General features: G+C 40.1%; 1 protein-coding gene across 1 annotated transcript in view; it reads right to left on the reverse strand.

The window, feature by feature from the left end:
* Positions 1-3,539: 3,539 nt before the first annotated feature.
* The window catches only part of WNT8A (Wnt family member 8A), a 106,835-nt gene continuing 86,422 nt past the window's right edge, over positions 3,540-23,952 (reverse strand). The window contains exons 2-7 of the mRNA XM_044069677.1: positions 21,940-22,074; positions 21,799-21,832; positions 15,682-15,820; positions 14,415-14,540; positions 8,848-8,990; positions 3,540-4,609 (exon numbers count right to left, since the gene is read on the reverse strand). Coding sequence (XP_043925612.1) covers positions 4,046-4,609; positions 8,848-8,990; positions 14,415-14,540; positions 15,682-15,820; positions 21,799-21,832; positions 21,940-22,007 — 1,074 coding nt within the window. The 5' untranslated portion in view covers positions 22,008-22,074 and the 3' untranslated portion in view covers positions 3,540-4,045. The remainder of the gene's footprint in view (positions 4,610-8,847; positions 8,991-14,414; positions 14,541-15,681; positions 15,821-21,798; positions 21,833-21,939; positions 22,075-23,952) is intronic.

Raw genomic sequence — 23,952 nt, forward strand, 5'->3', positions numbered from 1 at the left:
ACTTTGTGAGTAATAAATGTCCTCTACACCAAACTCCTCTGTACTTTATAATGGCTACCAGTCACTGATTTAAAAGACTCACCCTTTCAAATCTGCAGCTGGAAAAACAGCATTTGAATATTGCACTTACCTGCTAGGAAAACCTACCACTAGATACGAGAAAAACAACCTCTTCAAATCTTCCCATCAAAAAATAAAGACCATCTCTTTGCTTAAAATAAGTGCAAATGTTTCAATGATTTTGGTTAATAGTACTTCAGGTTAATATCTCCACTGCAATACTTGTGTAATCACACACATAAACCCCCCCAAATACAACTATAGGTTCTCACCACCTTCCTGTAATCCTCACTGGCCTACTTTTTAAAATGCCTACCCATTCTTGTAGCAGTCTTCCTCCAGTTACACCAGTACCACTTCCTCTGGCACCTATTACCAGAGCCAAAGCTACTAAATGAGTGATATATCAGTTCACAAATAAATTAAAGGAGTCAATTCGTTGAAAAAGAACTAAAAAAACAAGAGTTTCTGCACCACAATCCCTGCCCCCCCCCTCCCACAGCCCCTGCCCCACCAAAGTCCAAAAACATTAACGCCAAGGTTCCCCTAACCCTCTGGACAAGTGAAAAATATCTTTGCCTAGGAAGTTCAAGAACCTGGGAGTTAACACTGACAATGGATGATAAAATGGGAATTGGGAGATCAGAAATATGGATGTCAGCCAGCCCTTCCTAGATGAACTAAATCTAGTTTTTCTCCCTATACTTACGCAACAAAAAAAAGTCCATAACTGTCTATAATTTTTAACTTCTACACCAACACCCTTTTCCTACAAATATATACTTGCCATGCATAGCCAGCCTTAGGCATAGGCCAACTAGGCAGCCACCTAGGACGCCACTCTAGCAGGGGCACTTTTCCAGTATTTATTTGGTGTAGGTAGACCAGGATGGGGGCACCAGCTGGTGTGTGGGAGGCACCATGGAGCCCTTTTGCCTAGGGCACCAGTTGACCTAAGGCCACTCCTGTTGCCATGACCTTGGCCATCTGACCATATAATTCGCTGTGGAATTAAATCAACAAATGCTTTGTCATGTTATTCTTGCTGAGATGTAACCTCCGTTACTTTTGTACCCTTGTAGGGATCTGATTAATCCACTGTCTTTGTGGAGTACCTTTTAAAGAATGTGCATTTTTATTAAGTTTCATTCATTGAATAAAGTTTTTGTAACTTTCTCCAAACCTTTGCAATCTCAGTTGAGGGGGTGCAGGAAAAATGGCATCTACAGGGGGATTTTCTGGGAGGTTTTACCTCAAACATTTAAAAATAACTTTTGGTGAATGCTAGTTCATTTAGAGGGGGTTCACCTGCTGTGGTTTTGCTGAGAAGTGACTCAGTCTGATTAAACATCTGCATCATTTTTATTTGTTTTGTACTGCAGGTCATGATGCAAAAAAAAAAAAATCCTCTGGACCAGTCCATTCACCATGTAAAACATGTTCTAAATATTAAAATGAACTAAAAAGCAGAACTGCTTTCCACGAGTATCTAGATATAAACCTCTAAAGAAAACAGAAATATAGAAGTACGAATGTCCCAACTAAATGCATTGTTTCCTTCATGTTTAGAGTGTCATCTTGAGATGAAGACTGCAGGCAGAAAACAGCATGGGGCAGATTAACATTGCAAACAAGTTCACACACAAACACCTTTTCCTCTCTCCTTATAAATTCCTTCAGCTTCAAAGAAGAAAGTGGATTGTTTAAAATAATGATTCACACAACTCCTTCTCATGTTTACCATTTCAAAGCAAGACTGAATAAACTACTTTGCTTAGTCTACAGGTACTGGGGAAAAGCAGGAGGCTTCAGACACATTATGCCCCATCTTCAATTACACTACAATACAATAAGCTTTACCACCACGGCAGTGTGCTGCCACAGATTTAAGTGGTTTGTCTTGTATTCAAGGCCTCATAAGATAGAAGCAACAAGTTATTTTCTCAAAAAAAAATCTGCATTAGCTTTAACTTAATGCGATATAGTTCTAGTACATCCTTGGGAAGTCACTATTTTATTTCAGACTCAGATAAACTAAACATGTTGTGGATGTTTATCCTTACCTACAGCAGTGAAAATGAGAATGTAACCTTTACTCATTCTTGCAGATGTAATTTTACCATTTCTAAAAATCTGGTTTTGCAGTCACATGAAATATTCAGGACAAGGATAACACCACTGCCTCAGGTCTTCCATCACACAACTTTCCAAGTAACACCAGTGCATAAATTTGTAAAGCACAAAGTGTTCAGGCTTATATTAAACCCAGATATGTTGCACTATTCAAGAACTGAACCATATGCAATGTATGAACAGATTTAAAAATGTGATCCCCACCGGCTGATATCAACAAAACCACACTGTACAAGAACTACACAAAAATGTCACCAAGAAAATGCATTGTGTTTATATTGTATATATAACATGCCCCAAAACTGCACCTTTTACTATGTCAAAATTCAAAAAGGATTCAGTTTGGTTTAAAGGACAAGGTTTGGTCCACAACTTTTCCTGTTTTATACATTTTACAATATTTTTTCCAGTTTTACTTATTTTTGTTCTGGCCTTTTTTTCATCCCTCTGAGTCTGTATGTTGGCCGTTTCCACTTCCTTACCAGTCTGTACAGGAGCATCCTTAGATCAACTGGTTCCCTAGGCAAAAGGGCTCCATGGCGCCCCCCACCATATCACCCAGTGCCCTCATCCAGGTCTACCTACCCCAAATAAATACTGGAAAAGCACCCCTGCTAGTGCGGTGCCCTAAGCGGCCCCTAGTTGGCCTATGCCTAAGGCCGGCTATAAATCTATACTCTTGCAATTTCTGATTAACAGTTCCTCAGAACGGGAATCTCAACCCACCCCTAAGAATATGTCTCCCATCCAAGATTTGAATTGTATGAGTGATATCCTTACAGTATTCCCTTCCAAATCCACAACTTTTAATTTACTTTCTTAGACACTGTTACTTCAGGGATTTATTTCAGGCAGAAAGATTTCCAAGGCTGCACAGTATGATGGAAAAAATAGCCGAGCGATTTTCTAACAAAGGTAACTTTCTAATGTTGCATTATAGTCTTTCTGCATGTGCATTTCCCTTTTACAATTGCTCTCAACTGTTGCCAACTCTATACACATTTGCAGATCTCAAATCTCTTTATATACATATTTTACTGCAAGTGTTAACTCGGTATTCATTTGTATCACTCAAGTCACTTACATTTCTTGTGCTTCCTGGGCGGTGCCTACAATTAAGACCATGTAGATCAGTGTCATACCCTGGTAAACAAATTATAAACAAAACAAAAAAAATGCTTGCTGCTTTAAGAACATACCCTCCTAACAGCACTCTGGTAAATCAAGAAGAACATACAATTCTGTTAGCTTAGCACAAATCAAGAGAGAAGTTATTTAAAAAATGTTTATTTGCTCAGGCACTACAAAAAGTCATTAATGCCACTCCACATGACCCCCCCCCCCCCCCCAAGTACTCAACTAGGAAGCACCCAAACACTGTAGAATCTGGGTAACATATGGAACTAAACCTTCTATTTTAAGTTAAAAAAGTCGGGTCTTTAATGGGCCAAAAAGAACAAAGAGCAAACAAGACTTCCCAAAGCAGTTGCAGTTACAGACAATTCCTAGAATTCAACGGAACACGTGGAATCATTTCATGTTGGGTTACCACCACAATAATGCTGCTAGTTGTGCAAAATTAAAAGTATGGGTGCAATACTTCAGTTCCTCAAAGTGCAAATAATGTACAGTGTAGGCAAACACAGCCTATTTACAATGTTTTCAGTCACTTTCATAGAAAGAACTACCCTTTGAAGGTATAATGTGTTCACAGAAAAATACATCAAACCAAATTACATGTGAACGAGAAGTGTGTAACGAGGGGGGAAAAAGTTCAGTCTAAAAAGTGCTGCCATCATAAATAAAGTATCAAACAGCAGCATTTTTTAAAGTTCAGTGTCAATGTCTCCAGCTATCGTCTGTGTCCACGATGTCTGCGTTTGGTGTTGTTATAGCTGCTGTTTCTTTCTCTTTTGGCACAATAGTGTTTTGTCACCACTTGTTTGCACTGCTCACATTTCACAGTGCAGCACCAGTGAAACTTGCAGTTACAGCTGCTGACTATCTCGGTTCGTTTCTCCTCAACTCTGAGGCCACACTCTATACAGAGTCTCTTACAGCTGCGCTTCTCCCACTGTGACAGATTCTTACCACTTTGGAGGCACTCTCTGCCCTCTGTTCCATGAAGCCCAAGACTAGTGTTGCGTGCACAGTAATCAGGCGAGTCTTCTAGATAAACTAGTTCTGATCGTGGAACGATGCTGAAAGCATCAGCAATGGCACCTCTGTTGTCAGCACTGTTTCCAGCTTTCATCCGCCTTTTGTCCATATCAAGCTTTTCGGCATGGCCGTGTTTGATTTTCAGATAATTCCCAATGTCTCTGAATTCGGCCAGCTGAAGCCAGCACGTCTGAATACTACAGCTCCCAGAAACACCATGACACTTGCATGTCCTTTTCATGGTTGCTCGAACAGCCTGCAAAAAAATAACATAAGAAAAAGTTAATTATCAAGTATTATTACTCAACAATACTGACAAATATGCAAGGAACTTTTATTTGCATTTAATTCCAATGTTGACAGGATTTATACAATTTTACTTTGATTCATTTGATGACTGCATATTCAGTGGACACAGAGGAGAGGCTTTTAAGATGCTGAAAGCAGAACAGGTGCACACAAAAGGACCAGCAAACACAAATGACCAAAAAATGGACTCATAGATTATTATTAGACTAATGACCCGGGGGGGGGGGGGTCTTTCTAAGGCTAGCCAAGTTTTCCTGAAAGAATGGCATCCTGTATCCCAATAGAGCATTGAGGGCCAGGCATTTATAAGCTACCTCTATCCATAAGGGACATGGGTGCCAGGCCTGGTGTAAATTTCCTATTCTCTATCCACTGGTCTAGGCTGCACTTAAAATGGGTACTAGACGAACTCAGACAAACATGAATAGGAATGTAGGAGAGAGACTGAGTGGAGGGGAAAGGGCAGGTTAATTATTGTCTTGTATTCTTTTTGTAAGGAACCTATGAGGTCACTATAGTTGCTGCATATGCCTGCTCAGGTATATAAAGGGAACCTTGTACTCTGACTGGGTCTGATAAGAGCAGTGTACAGAGGAAAAATGACCTATTTGGACCTAGATGCCATGCCCTTACTTGTAAGTTGTGCAACATAAAAGGATTTCCTCACCAATGTGGCCACATGGTGATTGAAGATTAAGGCTACCAGCTGTGTGCGCACCCAAATCCCTGATCATTGTGTCCTCTCTTAGGGCACATTATCAACATGGTAATTAGCTGGGATGGTTGACTTCCCAAAGGGTACAATTCCACATTTCTTAGCATTGAGTTTAAGACCATGGCTTTGCCACCATTTGTTAGAGATGTGCCTTGTTGAAAAATTATAGTGTCTGCAAGGGAGTCTATAACCCCCAGCTTGCAATCATCTGCAGACTTAGTCAGCCACAAACTTTCAGCATTTGCTTCAATTTCAGATAAATTGATGCCAGAAAGGAATGGGCCCAGTGACAAGCCCTGGGGGACTCTTGCTAGTGACTTGCCACTTGGCGAGCCTCACCTATTTTTACTTTCTGAGTCCTATCAATGAGCCAGTTGGCTAATCAGCAGGTGATAAAAGGGTTTATACCTAAATTAGTAAGCTTGTCTATAATGCTTGAGTTAGTATTGTATCAAAACCCTTATCCAGGTTGAGGTAAGCTCCGTGGACAGTGTTGCCATCATCCATTGCTTTGGTAACCCTCTCAAAGATGTTCACCAGATTTAATAGGCATGACCTTCCTTTAAAAAAGCTGAACTGTGATGGGTCCAGCATTTGAAGGCTACCTATGTCCTCATTTATCATGTCCATGATGACTCTTTCCATGGACTTGCATATTAAGCTGGTCAGACTTATAAGCCTGTAGTTACCCAATCAGTGGTTGGACCTCCTTTGTGCAGGGGAATTACTGTAGCCATCTTTAATTCATTGGCACAAAACCCGACTGTAGGCTCCAGTTGAAAAATGATTCAAGTGGACAAAAGAGGTCATGTTTTATGCTATTTAGTAAGCATCCTTAGAGGTTAATCGAGGGCTAATTCATGCACTGTTTTTGGCCTTGGAAAGTGCAATGATGACTTGTTCCCTAGAAATGGTTGGGGAGATTGTGGTATGCAATATTTCCTTTGGGCTACTGGGGGGGTGGGGGAAGGGGGAGGTAAGGGTTTTGAATCCTACACCCTTGACACTGAAAGGAGAAGAATTAATCCACTACACTAACTAAGGAACTAGCATTGACAGTACTTTTTAGTGAATGTGGCAAATTTTCATCAAGCTAGCAATGAACCGCACCATGCATTTCCAAAAAAACATACAATTTTTAAGGGTTACCTAACAAAATAACAGAAATCAAAAGTATATACAAGTAGCATTTTCTTACTAATATATCTAGAAGGCAGCTTATAACTGATTAGAAAATGCTAAGGGTTCCTGTAGCAGGGGGAGATAAAACTTACTTTAATCTGGGTTTATAATTCCATAATAAGCCTTGTCAAAATGTTTCCGTGTAACCTCTGGTTACTACCCAAATTGAGTTTGCAGATTGCCTCAGGGATCATAATGGTTTCTTCTTTGTATGCTGCTTTCCTCCAGCCTTGGAGAGGGCATGCTTCCTTAGTGACTCTTAATTTCCCTACAAGGTTTATGATGGAACTGCATCCCACTCTGCGGGATGACACCGGAGACACACTCATCTACTCCATCTCAAGTATGGATAAACAATTCACTGCTAATGGGTGAAAGAAAACCTTAAGTCCAAGAGTGGTGCACATAGTTACTTGTCAAACACGCTACTTTAGCATTTATTATACAGACCAGCGCTGATGTACCACAGTGCAACATAATACAATAAATGTAACTATAACTATAAAAACAACAGAGAAAGACAAGTTCCTTCAAAGCCTCAATTACAACTGTTGTCTACAGCACCCAATTTTCACTCCTCCACGTCTCCTCAAACATGAACTGTCACAGGGAAAAACAATCCAAAAAGTTGCAGGCACCCTTTGTCTGTTTATGGCTTCTGTTTTTTTAGTGAGCACTAGTTAGAATAGCAACCCGCTATTAGTGAGTGTGAGAGAGTGTGTGTGTGTGTGTGTGTGTGTGTGTGTGTGTGTGTGTGTGTGTGTGTGTGTGTGTGTGTGTGTGTGTGTGTGTGTGTGTGTGTGTGCGCGCGCGCGAGACACCTCCTTGGTGCAAGAAATCTGGACTATGTCTGAAATAATTGGGGGGGGCAAAGACTCAAAAAAATAGTGACAAATTTTTAGTATTGGACTTAAACTTAAAGTTGCTAGAAAAATAGAATTTGACTTAAAATGCATTTTTTTGAATGATATTATGTTAGAAACTCAAATATAGGTTAGTGACTTCACTCCTCAGATGATATAAAAGATTTGCCAGAAAAACTACAAAGTTTATCGAGGAGCAGACAAAAAACATGAGGCAAACATCTGGGCATTCAGTGAAAATCTGGACAGTCGAGGTGTGTGTCTATGTGTCTGCGTGTGTGTGTGTGTGTCTATGTGTCTGTGTGTGTGTGTGTGTGTGTGTGTGTGTGTGTGTGTGTGTGTGTGTACACGCATGCTCATGGGTCTATGAAATCTACGGTTATAAAAATCAGCAGTATTAAATCCAGAGCTCTTTAGCAGAAGGAAAATGTATTGCTTCAAGAAGCCAACAATAAAAGCACAACCAAATATTCCAGTTTAGTCAACTCTTCTTCACCTTAAAGACTTAAGCACACATCTATAGGCAAGCAGTTAATGACAATATAGTCTTGGGTGTGTTAAAGTCACTGAATGCTCCTCCCTTGGAAGTTTTAGGGCATATAAAACTCCTTGTGATCAGGAAAAGATGGCGCAGTATCGGGACGTAAGCTCCTATCCATCAGGAAAATATAAGCACAGTATTGGGACATAAGCTCCTATCCTGCCCTACAGAAAAGTTGGCTAACTGCTCTATCAACTATGGTCCCTAGGCCTGAGGGGCAAGCCAGTCTGAGAAGGTGGATGGCGGGGAAGGAAAATATACTATTTGCGTGATAGTCAATCCTGGCTGAGGGAGGCCAAAAATATAATTAAAAATAATCACTAAACTAGCAATGCAAAACCTATATAAACACAGATTTAACTCAGTACAGTAGTGTGGGGGAAGGCTCCAACAATGGGGGGATGGGCTTCATAACCAAATATTTTCCTGTTTCAGAATTGAGCTGCAAAGGTTTTCAAAATACATTTCAAGAAGTGTGATGACTGAAACTTCAGTAATATTAAAGCCAGAGTTCTGACGAGAAACCATTTAAGTCATTTATCAGCATTTTATAACTAATACCTGACTTGTTTCAGTAAACCTCTGTAGCAACTGGCATTACGAATCCTCGTGCATTATGGTATGATGTCATATGTTACAGAACCAAACTAAGCTGGAAATGTTAAGGGTGTCAGCTCCCACCCTTCTATCCCACACACACACACACACACACACACACACACACACACACACACACACACACTTCCCCATGCCAAGTTTATACAAAATCATCGCAAAACCATTGCTTTTGACAAAAAATATAAATTTGCTGGCCCAACAAGTGTGTTACATACCCAGTACAGAACGCCATTCAGATATCTCAAAAATATACAAATTTTACTTACTATTCTGCCTGCTTCGTTGTTGTGAAGATTCATTAATGCTCTGGCATCCTGCCCAGTCTCCAGAGCATCCACAAACTGTTTTGAAATCCTCTCTCCAAAGTCCACATTATCACTGCAGCCTCCCCAAATCCATCCTTTTCCTCCTGTTAAAAAAAATTAAAAAAATTAAAAAGGTACTTTTTTTTTAAACTTCTATTAAACAGCTGTAAACTCTCACATAAATCTCTTGACTTCCTTTTACTTGCTAATTTGTGACCCTGGAAGCAGTGCGTATTAATGTTGTACTACATCAATCCTCCCATTTAGCTAAATATTACAAACAGAAAAATAGGACCTTCTTTTAGTGATGTTTGGGATAACAGGTAGTAAGTCTGAAAAAGTAAATATAGTAAACATCCAGTCCTTGCAGACCGTCAAGCACTGTGACCACTACAAAAGGCATAGTACATACCGACACACCACAATATGAAGTCCCCTCCAGTAGCAGCTAAAGAAATGCACATGTCAAATCAGACAGTTCTACTGTAAAATGTCAAGTAACATCTAGTTAAAACAACCTGATAAACCACATCATTCAGTCTCAACAGATGAAAATACACTTTTTTGTAGGGGGAAATACCACTTTGCATCCCCCACAGCCTCTTAAACTCAAAAAAATGCACAACCCTGTAAAAAATTGAAAAGCTTGAGAATTTTGAATCACTGTTGGTGCATTAGTAGAGAGTGTACCAGCTGTTGCTTTCAGTGGTTAACAGAAACCGTCACTTTACAACTCGCGGAACTGTACTCCGTGAGTAGCAATCTTAACCAAATTTCTACAGTGAAACAAAAGTAGGTAGCCATCTGATGTACCTAACCACATTACATTTGTCTCCCAGCTGGACAAGAGTGTAAATCTCTAAGCTAGAACTGCTTATCCAATTCTTCATTGTTGACCAGGTTTGTCCCACTAGGCAAGTGGACACTTTTCAGTGAAGACCCAAGGGGGTATTTGTACCAGCGGAAATTTGGCCAGTGCATCTGGGAGCTACCACTACTTTTTTTGACAGATTTTATTTAATTTTTCCTTTGGTAACCGAGAAAGTCTGACTGAGCTAATGGCCCATTTTCAGCACAACCTCGAAGAGAGAAGTTAAACTGTGGGATGTTTTACATCCAGCTGAGCTACCACCAAACTCAAGTGGGTGAGATCTTGGGTCAACATCTCACCTGAAGGATGACACACTCAGGAGTGCAGCTCCCAGTCTCATGTCAGTAATACAAACACAGTCCACGCTGTCACAATGATCAGGCACTGCACAAATCTTCACCCTCTGCTGCAGCCAAGACCTTACAAACTCAGCCCATGCCATCACAACTATCAGGCACTGCACAAATCTGCACCCTCTGCTGCAGCCAAGACTTTACAAACACAGTCCGTGCAGTCACAAAAATCAGGCACTGCACAAAACTGCACCCTCTGCTGCAGCCAAGACCTCTTCTGTGATAAAATAGAGTTGGCACAATAACAATCACATCCCCAACAGGACTCATTTTTGGGTCCCTAAGAACTACTGAATCCCTAGTCCATCACAAGTAACTGAATGGTTTAGAAGTAACCAAACAGTTTAGAAGTTCATCAAATCTAGAACTCTGACACTACCTATAACTGTACCACTAATATAATACATTTTGTAAGGGGGCACACCACTCCTGACTCCTCACACCCTCTGAGCTTTGAAATGACAGCAAAAGTTTGCCTCCTTGCAGTCCACTCTGTAGTAGCTTCATGGCCTTACTGTCCATGAATTGCTACAGTTCAGAAAGTTTGGCACAATCAACAAGAATGCAGCAGTCTGCCTCTAGACCAGACATGTTACACCAGTTTGTTCACACTGTCGCACATGCAGGTAATGTGCCTTCCTTTTAGTTCCCTTTCTTAGCATGCACAAAACACATCCATAAACTCCTGAGTCACATCAAGGGCAATGATGTAGCTCCTAAAGATGGACTCTTTTGTACACGTTGCCATTTTCATTACTGGCCTTGTACTTGTATGGAAAGCCAATGCCATCTTACCAATCCTGAAGGGAGGGCTGACTCAAATTAAGTGCAGAAGGGCAGCTACTGGAAGACAGGCATCTTCCATGCAGGAATTGACTTTCATTTGTTGACTGGGAAAAGTCTGAATGGATATTGAACTCTTTTTTAGCAGAGGCCTGGGAGAAATCTTTATCAACATTAAAGTACATTATAAAGGTAGTGCAGCCCCAGATTTAGGCATACTGCCTATTATTAGTCTAGACAATAGGCACAGTGTTCAATGCAAGCCTAAATCAGCAGGGTCAAACTGTTACTCAGAAAATCTGCTATCAGACAGGCTAACGATGAGACGACTGTGTACTTCCTTCGCCTGCTTAGTTCTCCCATGTGTAAGCAGACACAATATAGCACATTTATGAGAGTTGGCCTGTTAAAACTGTTCTCATCAGCTTCATACAATGTACTCCTCAAGCACTCTGTATGTAACCTGCCTGCTTAATGAGATATTGCAACTCTACAGTGAGCAACTATAGTTGAAGACAAGGTGGTGTGTAAATGGCTGGAGTTGTTCATAATGCTCTTCATTTTAAAGGATACAACTTCTGCATTCTTGGTACTCTTGATTAGGCATTCTTCAGTGTGTGTCAATGCATTTTGACTTGTACCATGTACAACCCTTGCATTTCCCAAGCAGATGCTCATGCTCCTACATACAGTTTACAGTGCAGCTATCCCTGAAATGCTTGTGCTCCTACATACAGTTTATAGTGCAGCTGTCCCTTGAAATACTTGAGCTCCTACATGCAGGTTACACTACAGCTATCCCTGAAATGCTTGTGCTACTACATACAGGTTACACTACAGCAATCCCTGAAATGCTTGTGCTCCTACATGCAGGTTACACTACAGCAATCCCTGAAATGCTTGTGCTCCTACATGCAGGTTGCACTACAGCTATCCTTGAAATGCTTGTGCTCCTACATGCAGGTTACACTACAGCTATCCCTTGAAATGTTTGTGTTCCTACATGCAGGTTGCACTACAGCTATCCTTGAAATGCTTGTGCGCCTATATGTAGGTTACACTACAGCTATCCTTGAAATGGTCCTACATGCAAGTTACACTGCAGCTATCCCTTGAAATGCTTGTGCTCCTACATGCAGGTTACACTACAGCTATCCCTTGAAATGTCTGTGCTCCTAAATGCAGGTTACACTACAGCTATCCCTGAAATGTTTGTGCTCCTACATGCAGGTTACACTACAGCTATCCCTGAAATGCTTGTGCTCCTACATGTAGGTTATGCTGCAGCTATCCTTGAAATGGTCCTACATGCAGGTTACGCTGCAGCTATCCCTTGAAATGCTTGTGCTCCTACATGCAACTTATACTACAGCTATCCCTGAAATGCTTGTGCTCCTACATGTAGGTTATGCTGCAGCTATCCTTGAAATGGTCCTACAGGTTACGCTGCAGCTATCCCTTGAAATGCTTGTGCTCCTACATGCAAGTTACACTACAGCTATCCCTGAAATGCTTGTGCTCCTACATGCAGTTCACACTGCAGCTGTCCCTGAAATGTTTGTGCTCCTACATGCATGTTACACTACAGCTATCCCTGAAATTCTTGTGCTGTTACATGCAGGTTATGCTGCAGCTATCCCTTGAAATGCTTGTGGCTCCTACATACAGTTTACAGTGCAGCTATCCCTGGAATGCTTGTGCTCCTACAAGCAGGTTATGCTGCAGCTATCCCTTGAAATGCTTGTGCTCCTACATGCAGGTTACACTACAGCTATCCCTGAAATGCTTGTGCTCCTACATGAAGGTTACACTACAGCTATCCCTGAAATGCTTGTCCTCCTACATGCAGGTTATATGCTGCAGCTATCCTTGAAATGGTCCTACATGCAGTAGTGTAAACTGCATGTAGGAGCACAAGCATTTCAGGGATAGCTGTAGTGTAACCTGCATGTAGGAGCACAAGCATTTCAAGGGACAGCTGCAGCATAACCTGCATGTAGGAGCACAAGCATTTCAGAGATAGCTGCACTGTAAACTGTATGTAGGAGCATGGCCTAATGGTTAAGGTGTTTGCCTTGCAAACACAAGGCGCATGGTTTGAGTCTCACAGGGGAAAATTGGCTAGGCTTAAAATGGCTCACAAGGGCATTTAGCTTAGTACTAATCTATGAACCTATGAACACTACAGCTATCCCTGAAATGTTTGTGCTTCTACATGCAGGTTACACTACAGCTATCCATGAAATGCTTGTGCTCCTACATACAGGTTACACTACAGCTATCCCTAAAATGCTTGTGCTCCTACATGCAGATTACACTACAGCTATCCCTGAAATGCTTGTGTTTGGCAGATATTATTTTGAAGGCACATTGTGCTCAGCTTAACTCTACAAAACTAACCAAAAGAACAAAGCATGGTAAAGTTAACTACTCGTTTACTACTTAACTACGACATAGTTACCTAGTATTTTTCAGTTGATTGTTACTTTTCTGCAAACATGTGTAACTTTTTCAGTACAGTTTGCAGCTATACAGTTCCTAGAGACATTGTTTTCCAATATGGTATGCTTTACCATGTCATCATCATCTTCTTTCGGCTATTCCCGTTAGGGGTCGCCACAGCAGATCATCTGTTTCCATTTCTTCCTGTCCTCTGCATCATGCTCTTTCACACCAACCACCTGCATGTCCTCTCTCATCACATCCATAAACCTTATCTTAGGCCTTCTTCTTTTCCTCTTACCTGGCAGCTCCATCCTTAGCATCCTTTTCCCAATATACCCAGCATCCCTCCTCAGCACATGTCCAAACCAACGCAATCTCGCCTGTCTTGCTTTGTCTCCAAACTGTCCAACCTGAGCTGATCCTCTAATATACTGATTCCTAATCCTGTCCATCCTAGTCACACCCAGTGCAAATCTTAACATCTTTAACTCTGCCACATCCAACTCTGACTCCTGCCTTTTCGTCAATGCAACCGTCTCCAACCCATATAACATAGCTGGTCTCACTACCCTCTTGTAGACCTTCCCTTTCACTCTTATTGGTACCCGTCTGTCACAAATCACTCCTGACACTCTTCTCCACCCATTCCACCCTGCCTGTATTCCTCACCTCTCTTCCACACTCGCCATTACTCTGAACTGTTGATCCCAAGTACTTAAACTCATCCACCTTCACCAACTCTACTCCCTGCATCCTCACCATTCCTCTACCCTCCCTCTCATTTACACACATATATTCAGTTTTAGCCCTGCTGGCCTTCACTCCTCTCCTCTCTAAAGCACATCTCCACCTCCCCATGGTATGCTTTACCATGTATGATTTCAAAACAGTAAAATCATAACTATCCTGCTTTGCATCTAGGTAGTTTCTTGACCATTTCAAAATTGACTGGTTAAGTGCTATCACCAGAAAAAATAATTTAGTTCAGGAAAAAATAACCAATAAGAAGTAACCTTCATTACTCATCAATCATGATGCACAGAACTCAGTGCATAGAATGATCAAGGCCTGCTTACCAACTTGCCCATTTCGGGAATCATCGCATCCGCAGTTATCAAAGTCACCGGCACTGCAGTTCCTGGTCAGAGTGTACATCACACCGGCTGAACTAATAGCATGTACAAAGGATGTTTCTCTGGTAGCTGAAAAAATAAAGATGAGTGTCAGCTGTGTTTACAGCACATAAAAGTATGACATGATATCAGACAGCATGGAATTAAACAGAACAATGTTTATATACAATTTCTGATGAAAATTTCAAACAGGGCAGATCAATAAAGGGAGAGGTCTTTCAATCTTTCCAGTGACAGAAAGGGTAAGTGACAGCTAATTCTCATTTCTCATTTTGGGAAGAAGGGTAAAAGGATATCCACAGGGTACAGCCCAGATGACAAGCAGAATCGTGCCACATGTACAAACGTGTGGAGCTCATCCGTTGTACTGCAAAGACCTCTAAATCAAAAAAAAAGAAACAAGGTTTTGGATGACCCTTCCACACCAGGGACAGAGACTGGTAAATCTCATCTCTGCAGGACCATAACATGTGGCAAATTGGTATGAACACTGAGTTATATTAGTATCACAATGCAAGACAAACACTACCTAGTTTTCTAACAAAGCCAAGTTATTCACATTACTTCAAGGTAGTGCAACCTCATAGTTAGCATATTTTAGTAATAACAATTGTACTAAATAACAATTTAGTATACAGTGACATGGATACAGCCACCTACAAATCGTTGCACTGCCATCCACACCCCCAACATTATGAAATATATTATCATCAATATCACATTATTCAATGTCATGTTACCGAAGGATAAACTATTACTAGTCAGTAACATCCTGCAATGAATCTGAAGACTGGAAAGAACACACAAGGGGGAAGTCATTCAAAAAACAGTTTGACAAAAGCCTGAAATTCTGAAACTCAAGTAATTCTGATCACTGCCATTCTACAAATGAACAAAAAAGCCTCAAGGAGTGAAAAACAAAGCAATTGTAATGTTGTGAGGACACAGTACAGTTTCATCTAGCTTTTGCCCTACCAACAATTAGGTTAGTATGGCCATCTCCAATCACATTACTTTGGTATAGAACTAAAAAAATGCAGTGGGGGTAGGGTAGGGACATTAGTGCTGCAAAGATGATCAAAGCAGAATGAATATAACTTTTTTCCCTTCTGACCATAACACAATAGCTGCAGTAAATTCAATCTGGTATACTAATGTAATTAATTTCATAAAACTGTATAAAAAAAAGATATTCTAACAAATGAATTACCACTGCGCAGTCCATTATGTGTGGAAAGTTGAAGGGCACTTTCTGGACAGTTCCAGCGGTCCCACGCAAACTGGAATTTGCACTCTTCAATGCCACTCTGAGCTCCCATTGCTACGCTACTGGAATATGTCAGATAAGCCTCCAATCATAAAAAGAAAGAAAAAGCAAGTTAACATTTTGTGAGCAAAAATGAGCACTACATGCAAAATGTTTGTAGATAGCTTCTTACAATGCTGGCATCTATGCAAGCAAATTCAAAGTGAGCATGTATTCATTAGTAAACAGGTGAGTGCACTACGCCTTTCAGTTAAGTTTTCTAATGTGAGCAGAAAACAATAATAACCAAATACAGTGCTAGCAAAGAAAACACCACATATGCATATGGATTGGGGAGGGTGGCTTAATTGCTAAGGTGCTTGCCTTAGAAACACAAGGCGCAGAGTTTGAGTCTCACAAGGGATAATTGACTAAGCTTAAAATGGCTCGCAAGGGTAGTTAGCTTAGTACTAAACTATGAACCTATGAACCTATGTTTAATCAGCCATAATTGTGATAAAATATTAACATATACTAATATTTTAGCTGCTGCTTCGATTGCTAAGCTAGTTAAAACTTTGATGAGTGGGATATTGGGAAATTAATAAGCTAAGAATTCAGATGTTGTTGGTTCTTCTGGAGTGTACAAAGACATGTAAAAGGACATTACTGATGGGGAGTACTGCAAAGGAAGGAAGACAGAATCAAGGGCAAAGTACAAGGATATTCACATGAAATAAGTGTTAGAGCAAGCTGCAATGTCAGCCAGAAGCCTTGAGGGGCAGTTTGTATCAAACAATAGAAATGGGGTGGGGTACTGAAAAGGTGGGGGAAACATCTCAAAAAGGAAAGAAATTACCACTCTGCTTGTCCATTATGCGTGGAAGGTTGAAGGGCACTCTCTGGACAGAGATTCGGGATGCATGGCTAGACTTAAAAAGGCCCTTGTGGGTATTAGCCTAGTAACCACCTATGAAACAAGTACGGTTAGAGGAAACATGGATTAAAGAATGGTCTTTCTGCAACCTTAAAATGAGGAGAAGTTTGTTACACACATAAGGAGGAAAGACAAGAAAGGCTTCAAAAGCACACGAGTTGCTGCACTGGCTAGCCAGATGGTCTGGAGAAAGAGCATGAAATATTCTACATCTCAGCAGTGTGGCCAACAAAGCAGTAATACTGCAAATGAAAGAGCATGAAGTATTCTACATCTCAGCAGTGTGGCCAACAAAGCAGTAATACTGCAAATGAAAGAGCATGAAGTATTCTACATCTCAGCAGTGTGGCCAACAAAGCAGTAATACTGCAAATAAAAGAGCATGAAGTATTCTACATCTCAGCAGTGTGGCCAACAAAGCAGTAATACTGCAAATGAGAAGATTTGTTTTTCCAATAACATTTGCACATCAGTTAAGGGTTCATCAGGAAAACAACAAGGGCATCTATCCAAGGCATGCACCCTGCAACACCACAATCTCAATGTCTTAAAATAATCTCTGGGTGATGAAATATACTAAAACTGAAATTTAAAAATGTATTTAGCGCATTTTGTTTTGCATTATCTAAATATTCTGTCATGTGACTTTTTCCCAAACTGGCTGGTTGGCTAAATATCAAAAGATACTGTTAAGGGTGGGGGGTGGGGGGGTGAGAGGACTATGACCTGTTGGTGGGTGTACAAGACAGTGCATAACTTCAGAAAAACTAGTCTAACCACCTTAAGAAGAAATGATACAATAACGGAGAAAAGGGATGAAAGTAGGCCTAAAACATTCATGGACCTTTTGGTCTCACTCCAGACACCTTGGAGATCAGGATGACACTCTTCTAGGTATTTTATTTTTCTTTCTGGAACACTCTCGTGTCAGAAGCATTTGCATGACATGAAAACATATAGCACTAATATTTTTAACTTGACTCTTACCTGCAGTGTTAGGGACAAAGCAAAAACAAATAATAATAAAGTAATGAATTAATTTTATACATTTTACATTTGTTTAAAAATAATTAATAAAAAGGCTCCAAAATAGGTACACTTTAAATACTGGTACTGTTAACTTAGAACTTCTCAACATTGTTTCAAAATGTCAAATACATTTAAGAACAGGAAATGATGGTAAACTATGCAGCATTCATCAAAGACATGGCAAAAAGCAAATGGCAAATTTTGAAGACATTACTGGAGCTGCAGACATCCGAGGAAGTTTTTGACAAAAGGCTCCATCCTCTTGTTAGGGTGAGGTAAAATGCATTGGTAAACAGTTAAAAAGTACCTTAACCCTTGAGCTGAGCAAGGACTAGGTGAAAACCCAAAATGACTTGACTGGAGAACATTTACATTTATGCCAATTGTGTATTAGGGTTGCCACCTTTTCAAATGGCTAAAGTGGGACATTTTTGGTACAAACATCAGATTTTACAGGCCGACACATACCCATGGCCAGTACAAAGGATAGAATTTAACTTTTGTGCCTAAATAAAAACTTATTCTTGTAGCATTTTAGTTGCTTATTCTGTTTCTTATAACATTTAGGTAGTTCAGATACAGAATAACTGCTTTATGCAACTATTACATAAAATATAGGAAATAATTTTGTCCTAAAATCTCAGGACATTTGCCATTTTTACATTTTTTTGTCAGGACACAACTGCCCAAAGAGGGACTGTCCCTCACAAAGTGGGACAGGTGGTAACCCTATTGTGTATGTGTGTGATGGGAGGGGAGCTAGTACAGCCACGAAATGCCATGTAATACTCAGAGGCACTGACTTAGTATATTGAAATGAATGCGGTCATCACTGTACTTCCTTTACAACAGTAAAAGGGATAAAGTTGTAACCTTCGTACTCAACAGCGTAACTGGGCTTACCACCTGTCCCTCTTTGCGAGGGACAGCCCCACTTTGGCCAGTTGTGTCCTGTGAAAAAAACTAAATGGCAAATGTCCTGAGATTGTAAAACAAAATACATTTAAGTTTTCTTTAATAGCTGCATAAAATAGTTACTTTGTATCTGAAACATATTAATATTATATGAAATAACATAAGCAATGGAAATGCTACAAAAATATGCTTTTACTTTGGCAAAAAGTGAAGTTCTGTCCTTTGCACTGGCCGTGGGTTTTCTCCTGCAAAATCTCACATTTCTACAAAAAAGGTCACACTTTAGGCATTTGAAAAGGTGACAACCCTAAGCGCGAGTGTCAAAACAGATGATTTTTTTTTCTAAACTGTCCAAATAAAATACATGATTGGGTTCCTTCAAGCGACAAGTTTCAGGCACACAACAACGGAGTGCCACAAAGATCCAGTCACAGCCATGCGTCACCGGGTCTTTCAAGCTACAGCCCTGAACCAGCTTCCACTTTATACAGGGTATTACTTTGGAATTTCACAAGTTTGTCAAAGTTTTAACAACCCTTTACCCCAATAATACTGCCCCGGGACCCCAGAGCCTGCATGCTCACAGTATCCATAACTCCATTTAACCACTGTACCCAGCGATTCACCAAATGTAAGTAATTAGTGATCAAGTCACGGGACATTGTGTTAACACCATTAATAAATACCCCCGGTGTGTGTGGAAAATATTCGCACATCACGACACACTCGTATCCACCCTTAGAATAAACGCCCGGGGGGGGGGGGTACACCTACTCTGTAAGTGCACGTGAAGTTACTCAGACCCGGAGAAAAATCAAATATAAAATATCGCAAAAACTGGAACAAAATATACCCGGGTTGTGCGCAAAGGGAGCAAACGCTGGATACTTCTGCCGCTGACACCCCGAAACTCTTCTTAAAACACGTACTTCTCTTGGCCCTGTATTTTCATATCTGCCACAGCCAAGTAAGTACCCCCGTTCAAAGTCTGTCGGAATGTTTCATTCTAAACAAAAAACACCACCAGCAACAAGAAACTGAGTACAAGTCCATTGTACCCAGGACGAAAGCGCTTAAGCCATTGTTCTGGTTACTGGTGGCGCTTTTGGTAGCTGGTCTTAAGAACTGGGAATTTCGTGCTGCTGCTTTATATTCGAAACCATTAAACTGGTTTGAGTAACTAAAATCAAATGAGTTCAGATCCCCTTCTCTGCAGCACTGTACTACTGAGATCACTGCAGGGTTTTGTCTTCTGCACCCTGAAGTGCCTTCTAGTAAATTGGGGTGGGAGTCCGGACCACATTAAATTCCACAACATGGGGGGGGGGGGTCCCTTAACCAAATATCAGAATATAATATGCCTATTTCTTATTTTAAACTAAAAATGGCACCGCATTCCTTTTTAAATCTTCCCGTTGTATCTATTGCACAGCTACTGCTGAATCTGCTTTGGATCCGACCATAAGAAATCTGCTTTGTATTTTTCATTCAATCACTTGGCCTTTACAGATAATTACTAGCTATCATTCGGCAGCGGACTACTAGAAGCCAATAACCACCCAAACCCTGCATCTATCTGTGAGGTAAAGACCTCACAAATATTATTAAAGTCAAACCCTCCCCTCTTATGAAAGCGATTATAACACTCGATTTACATTTCAGTGGTTGCAACACATTTTGAGAGTCAGTAATTATTATATATTGTAGTTGTAGCGCAAAAAGTGTGACTTGGTATTGCAAACACATGTACACAAACCATTTCAGCAAGAGAGTTAAAAGAGAAAGCAGAATTCAGTCAATGAAAAACAGTAAAACTAATTCCAAAAAATGTTCTCCCAAAGTAACTGAAGTTTGGTACAACATAAAAAGGCAGAATGAAATGGTAAAGTCAAGACACTTCCAAATGCAGGCAAACTAAGTAATGAAGCATTTGTGACTTTCAACACACACCTCCTTAAATAGTAGTGCTGACTAATGAAAAGAGCCCATTTGTGTTTATGCAGGAAGTATATACAGAATTGTTTGTATGTTAAGATTGCTTTTTAAACTGTAGAACACACTTAAAGCTCCAAAACCTTTTCTCCCAAATATAAACTGTATGAAGTACAGTAAAATATTTCAAAAAACAGATGTTATATTATAATGCTTTATAATGCAGGCGGCTTTTGTGCAATACATCAACGTTTCTCAAAAAAAAACCCCACCATAAACAGTAGTAAGGACTAATAAGGACTAATGAAATGCACATCCTTTTATAACAGCATCGGGATGCATATGTAAGTGTTCATTTTATTTACTTGTTCAAATATATTATTTGGGTTGTCCCACTGAACCCACAGGCACTTTCAGGGAAGCCCCAAGGACTAAACAAAACTTCTGTAGGAAGACCAATACCCACAGAACAGTATGTAATTACTGTACATGTGATGTACATACAGCAACATAAACATTAGGTATGTATACAAAAGTACATATACAAACTCAATCTGACTTGCAAGCAGGAGCGGCCTTAGGTCAACTGGTGCCCTAGGCAAAAGGGCTCCACAGCACCCCCTACCACACTACTCGGTGCCCCCATCCTGGTCTAACTGCACCAAATAAATACTGGAAAAGTGCCCCTGCTAGAGTGGTGCCCTAGGCGGTTGCCTAGTTGGCCTATGCCTAAGGCCAGCTATGCTTGCAAGAAATTAATACAATAATGAATGCTTGCATAGATTTAGATAAGCTTATATGTCATGATGTCAATAAAACTAAGGACCACAAAATGCTTCCAGCTCCACCAAAGCTCCTAAAATGGTACATTACCATCCTGTTAAGACATTTAAACTGATATACATAAGTAGCAATTATTCAGTACAGGATTTACTGCATACTGTTACTATGGTAACATGCTTGAAACAGAACGATGCTCAGTTTCTGTAAGTTAAAAATTTTGCACAAAAATGTAGATCCCGCATTAAACACCTGGTATGGTATCCATATGTAAATGTATATTTAAAAAAAAAACAGAGTACTTGCTGATTCAGGTATTCCATCCACAACACAGTTTCAAATCTCACTCAAAATTATTTTGAAACAGAACATTCTTTGTTATAACTTTAAGGGATAAAAGGTTACCAGGAATGTGTACCAATTGTTTTGGCAAGACTGCAATAGTAAAGTTAAACCTGTGTTTTCTTAGTATATTAAAAGAAACTTACCTTTGGTCCTGTCATCAAAAAGTTATTCACTGACCTAGGACAAAAACAAAGAGAAAACTGTGAAATAGCTTTTTCCATTACATGAATATCTTTGCTTAATATAAATAGGAAAAGGACCACAAAACCTGAATTTATTCTTACCATGGATTTGTTGGCAGAATTCCAGAGAAAATGATTATTATGGACAGCTGAAGCTTGCAGTTGTTCATGGTATGTTAAAGGTGGACTTGTATTCTTCAGGTCAGTTCCAGCCCTAGACGCGTTAGTATTCCAATGCTACAACGAGGTGAACAAAATAAGGATAGATATCAGATCTTTATAAGTTCAGCATCTGGGATGAGACCTTTGCTGGTAGGAGATAAGCCAACGACTCAGGCAGGATTCCCTGACCAATTGGCAGGAATAGAAGGAAAAGGAAACACCCACTACTGCATTTCAAAAGGAAAAACCTCTTTCTCACCCTGTGCCTCTGTAATGAATTGGTGTAAACTTGTCTTACAATAGACAACTTTAATTACATTAAATCCATTAAATGAGTTTAGTGTTAGTTTAACAATTTAAAGCCCTTCCATTCAACGACTTCTTTTTTGTGTGCGTGCATCAATATAATGTTTTTACTTACCAACCAAAACAAAGTTTATACAGTTGTGTTATTGCACAAAACATTAACTGAATACTGGAATAGAAACATAATGAGCATATAAGTATGCAATGACAGTGTCCCACTTAAATGCTTATCTTACAAATATAAATGTGAATTGTGTCAAGGACTCATAGTATTTATGCAAATATCCAATAGCATTGTCCTAGCTTTTAGCACAGTAATAATAAATACATTTTGCAGCCTTCAGGTTGCATGCATTTGCCCATTTTAAACCGGAGTGATATGGGCAATGCATTTCAGACCACTACTGTAAATACGAACTTGGCTTAGTGTGATTGATTTATAAAATACAAAACTGCAGACTTTTCCAAGTTTATGTATCTTGATACTCATGTGAAAGGTCATAATTTGACTACACAGAGAAAAATACTAGCAATACTCTGAAATTAGTTATTTAGTTGACATTTGTTGACCGGGATAGTCCAACTGGGACAGAGCCCTTTTTCAGCAGAGGCCTGGGGAGAAAAGCTCCAATGTACAGTAGAAGAATACAAAAATAGTAGATTAAAAATTCTGTTATTTACACAATAAACAGAAGAAGAATGCAAAAATAGTGGAACACAAATTTCGCTAAATACACAAATAGAGTTATGATTAACTGCATTTAAATAAGGAAGGCAAGTGAGTTTAACACAGATACAGTTAGATAGCAGCTTAGTGTTGCAATGGAGTCAGAGCAGATGGAGGGTAGTTGAGGGTGATATAAGTAGGATAAGTAGGGGGGTAGGAGCAGTGGGATTTGGGGGGAGTTTGCAGCAGTTAGTGTAGAGGGGTGATTATGAGTTGATAGGTTTATGGATTAGCAATTGTGAGGGTTCTAGTATGAAATAGGTAGCCTGCGAAGAGTTGGGAAAGGTTATGTACTTACTGACAAGAGGTAGGTAGGAGAGAGCAGGCCTTGAGTTATAAAGGTAGAGGGTGGGTTTGAGGTATAAAGGTAGAGGGTGGGTGGAAGGAGGCGTGTGGGGAAGAGGGGGGTTGATAGGTAGTAGGAAGGTAGGATGACATGGATAGTAGGATAATGCAGGGAGGATGAGAGAGGTGTGAAGAGACCAATATGTGTACTAGGATCAAGGGGGGAGGTTGCAGGGGCAAGTTGTGAGGTGGGTAAGGTAGTGTTTAAGAGAGAGCTTGAAAGTGAGGGTCTGGGGTTGGCTTCTTAGAGTCAAGGGAAGCTTGTTCCAGAAGATAGCTGGAGAGTAGCTGTATAAGTTCTGTCCTGCAAATTTGTTAGGTTTGTAAATCTGTAGCAGATGTTGGTCTGAGCTCCTAAGTGATCGTCTGGGAGTGTAGAGGGAGACTAGTGAAGAGAGACTTGGGCAGGAGGATGGTTTGTTGAGAATGGAGTGGATAAAGAGTAGTTGGGTAAGTCTGAGGTGGTTTGGAAACTCAAGTCAGTGTAGTGACTTGAGGCCCAGACAGTGGTGAGATTACTTTTACTGTATTTTAATGGAAGTTGTTTAAATTTGTATAAAACTGGAGAACTAGAA

The sequence above is a fragment of the Protopterus annectens genome, chromosome 4.part0 (genome assembly GCF_019279795.1).
Source record: "Protopterus annectens isolate FY-2018-M chromosome 4.part0, PAN1.0, whole genome shotgun sequence".
Classification (NCBI taxonomy): Eukaryota; Metazoa; Chordata; order Ceratodontiformes; family Protopteridae; genus Protopterus; species Protopterus annectens.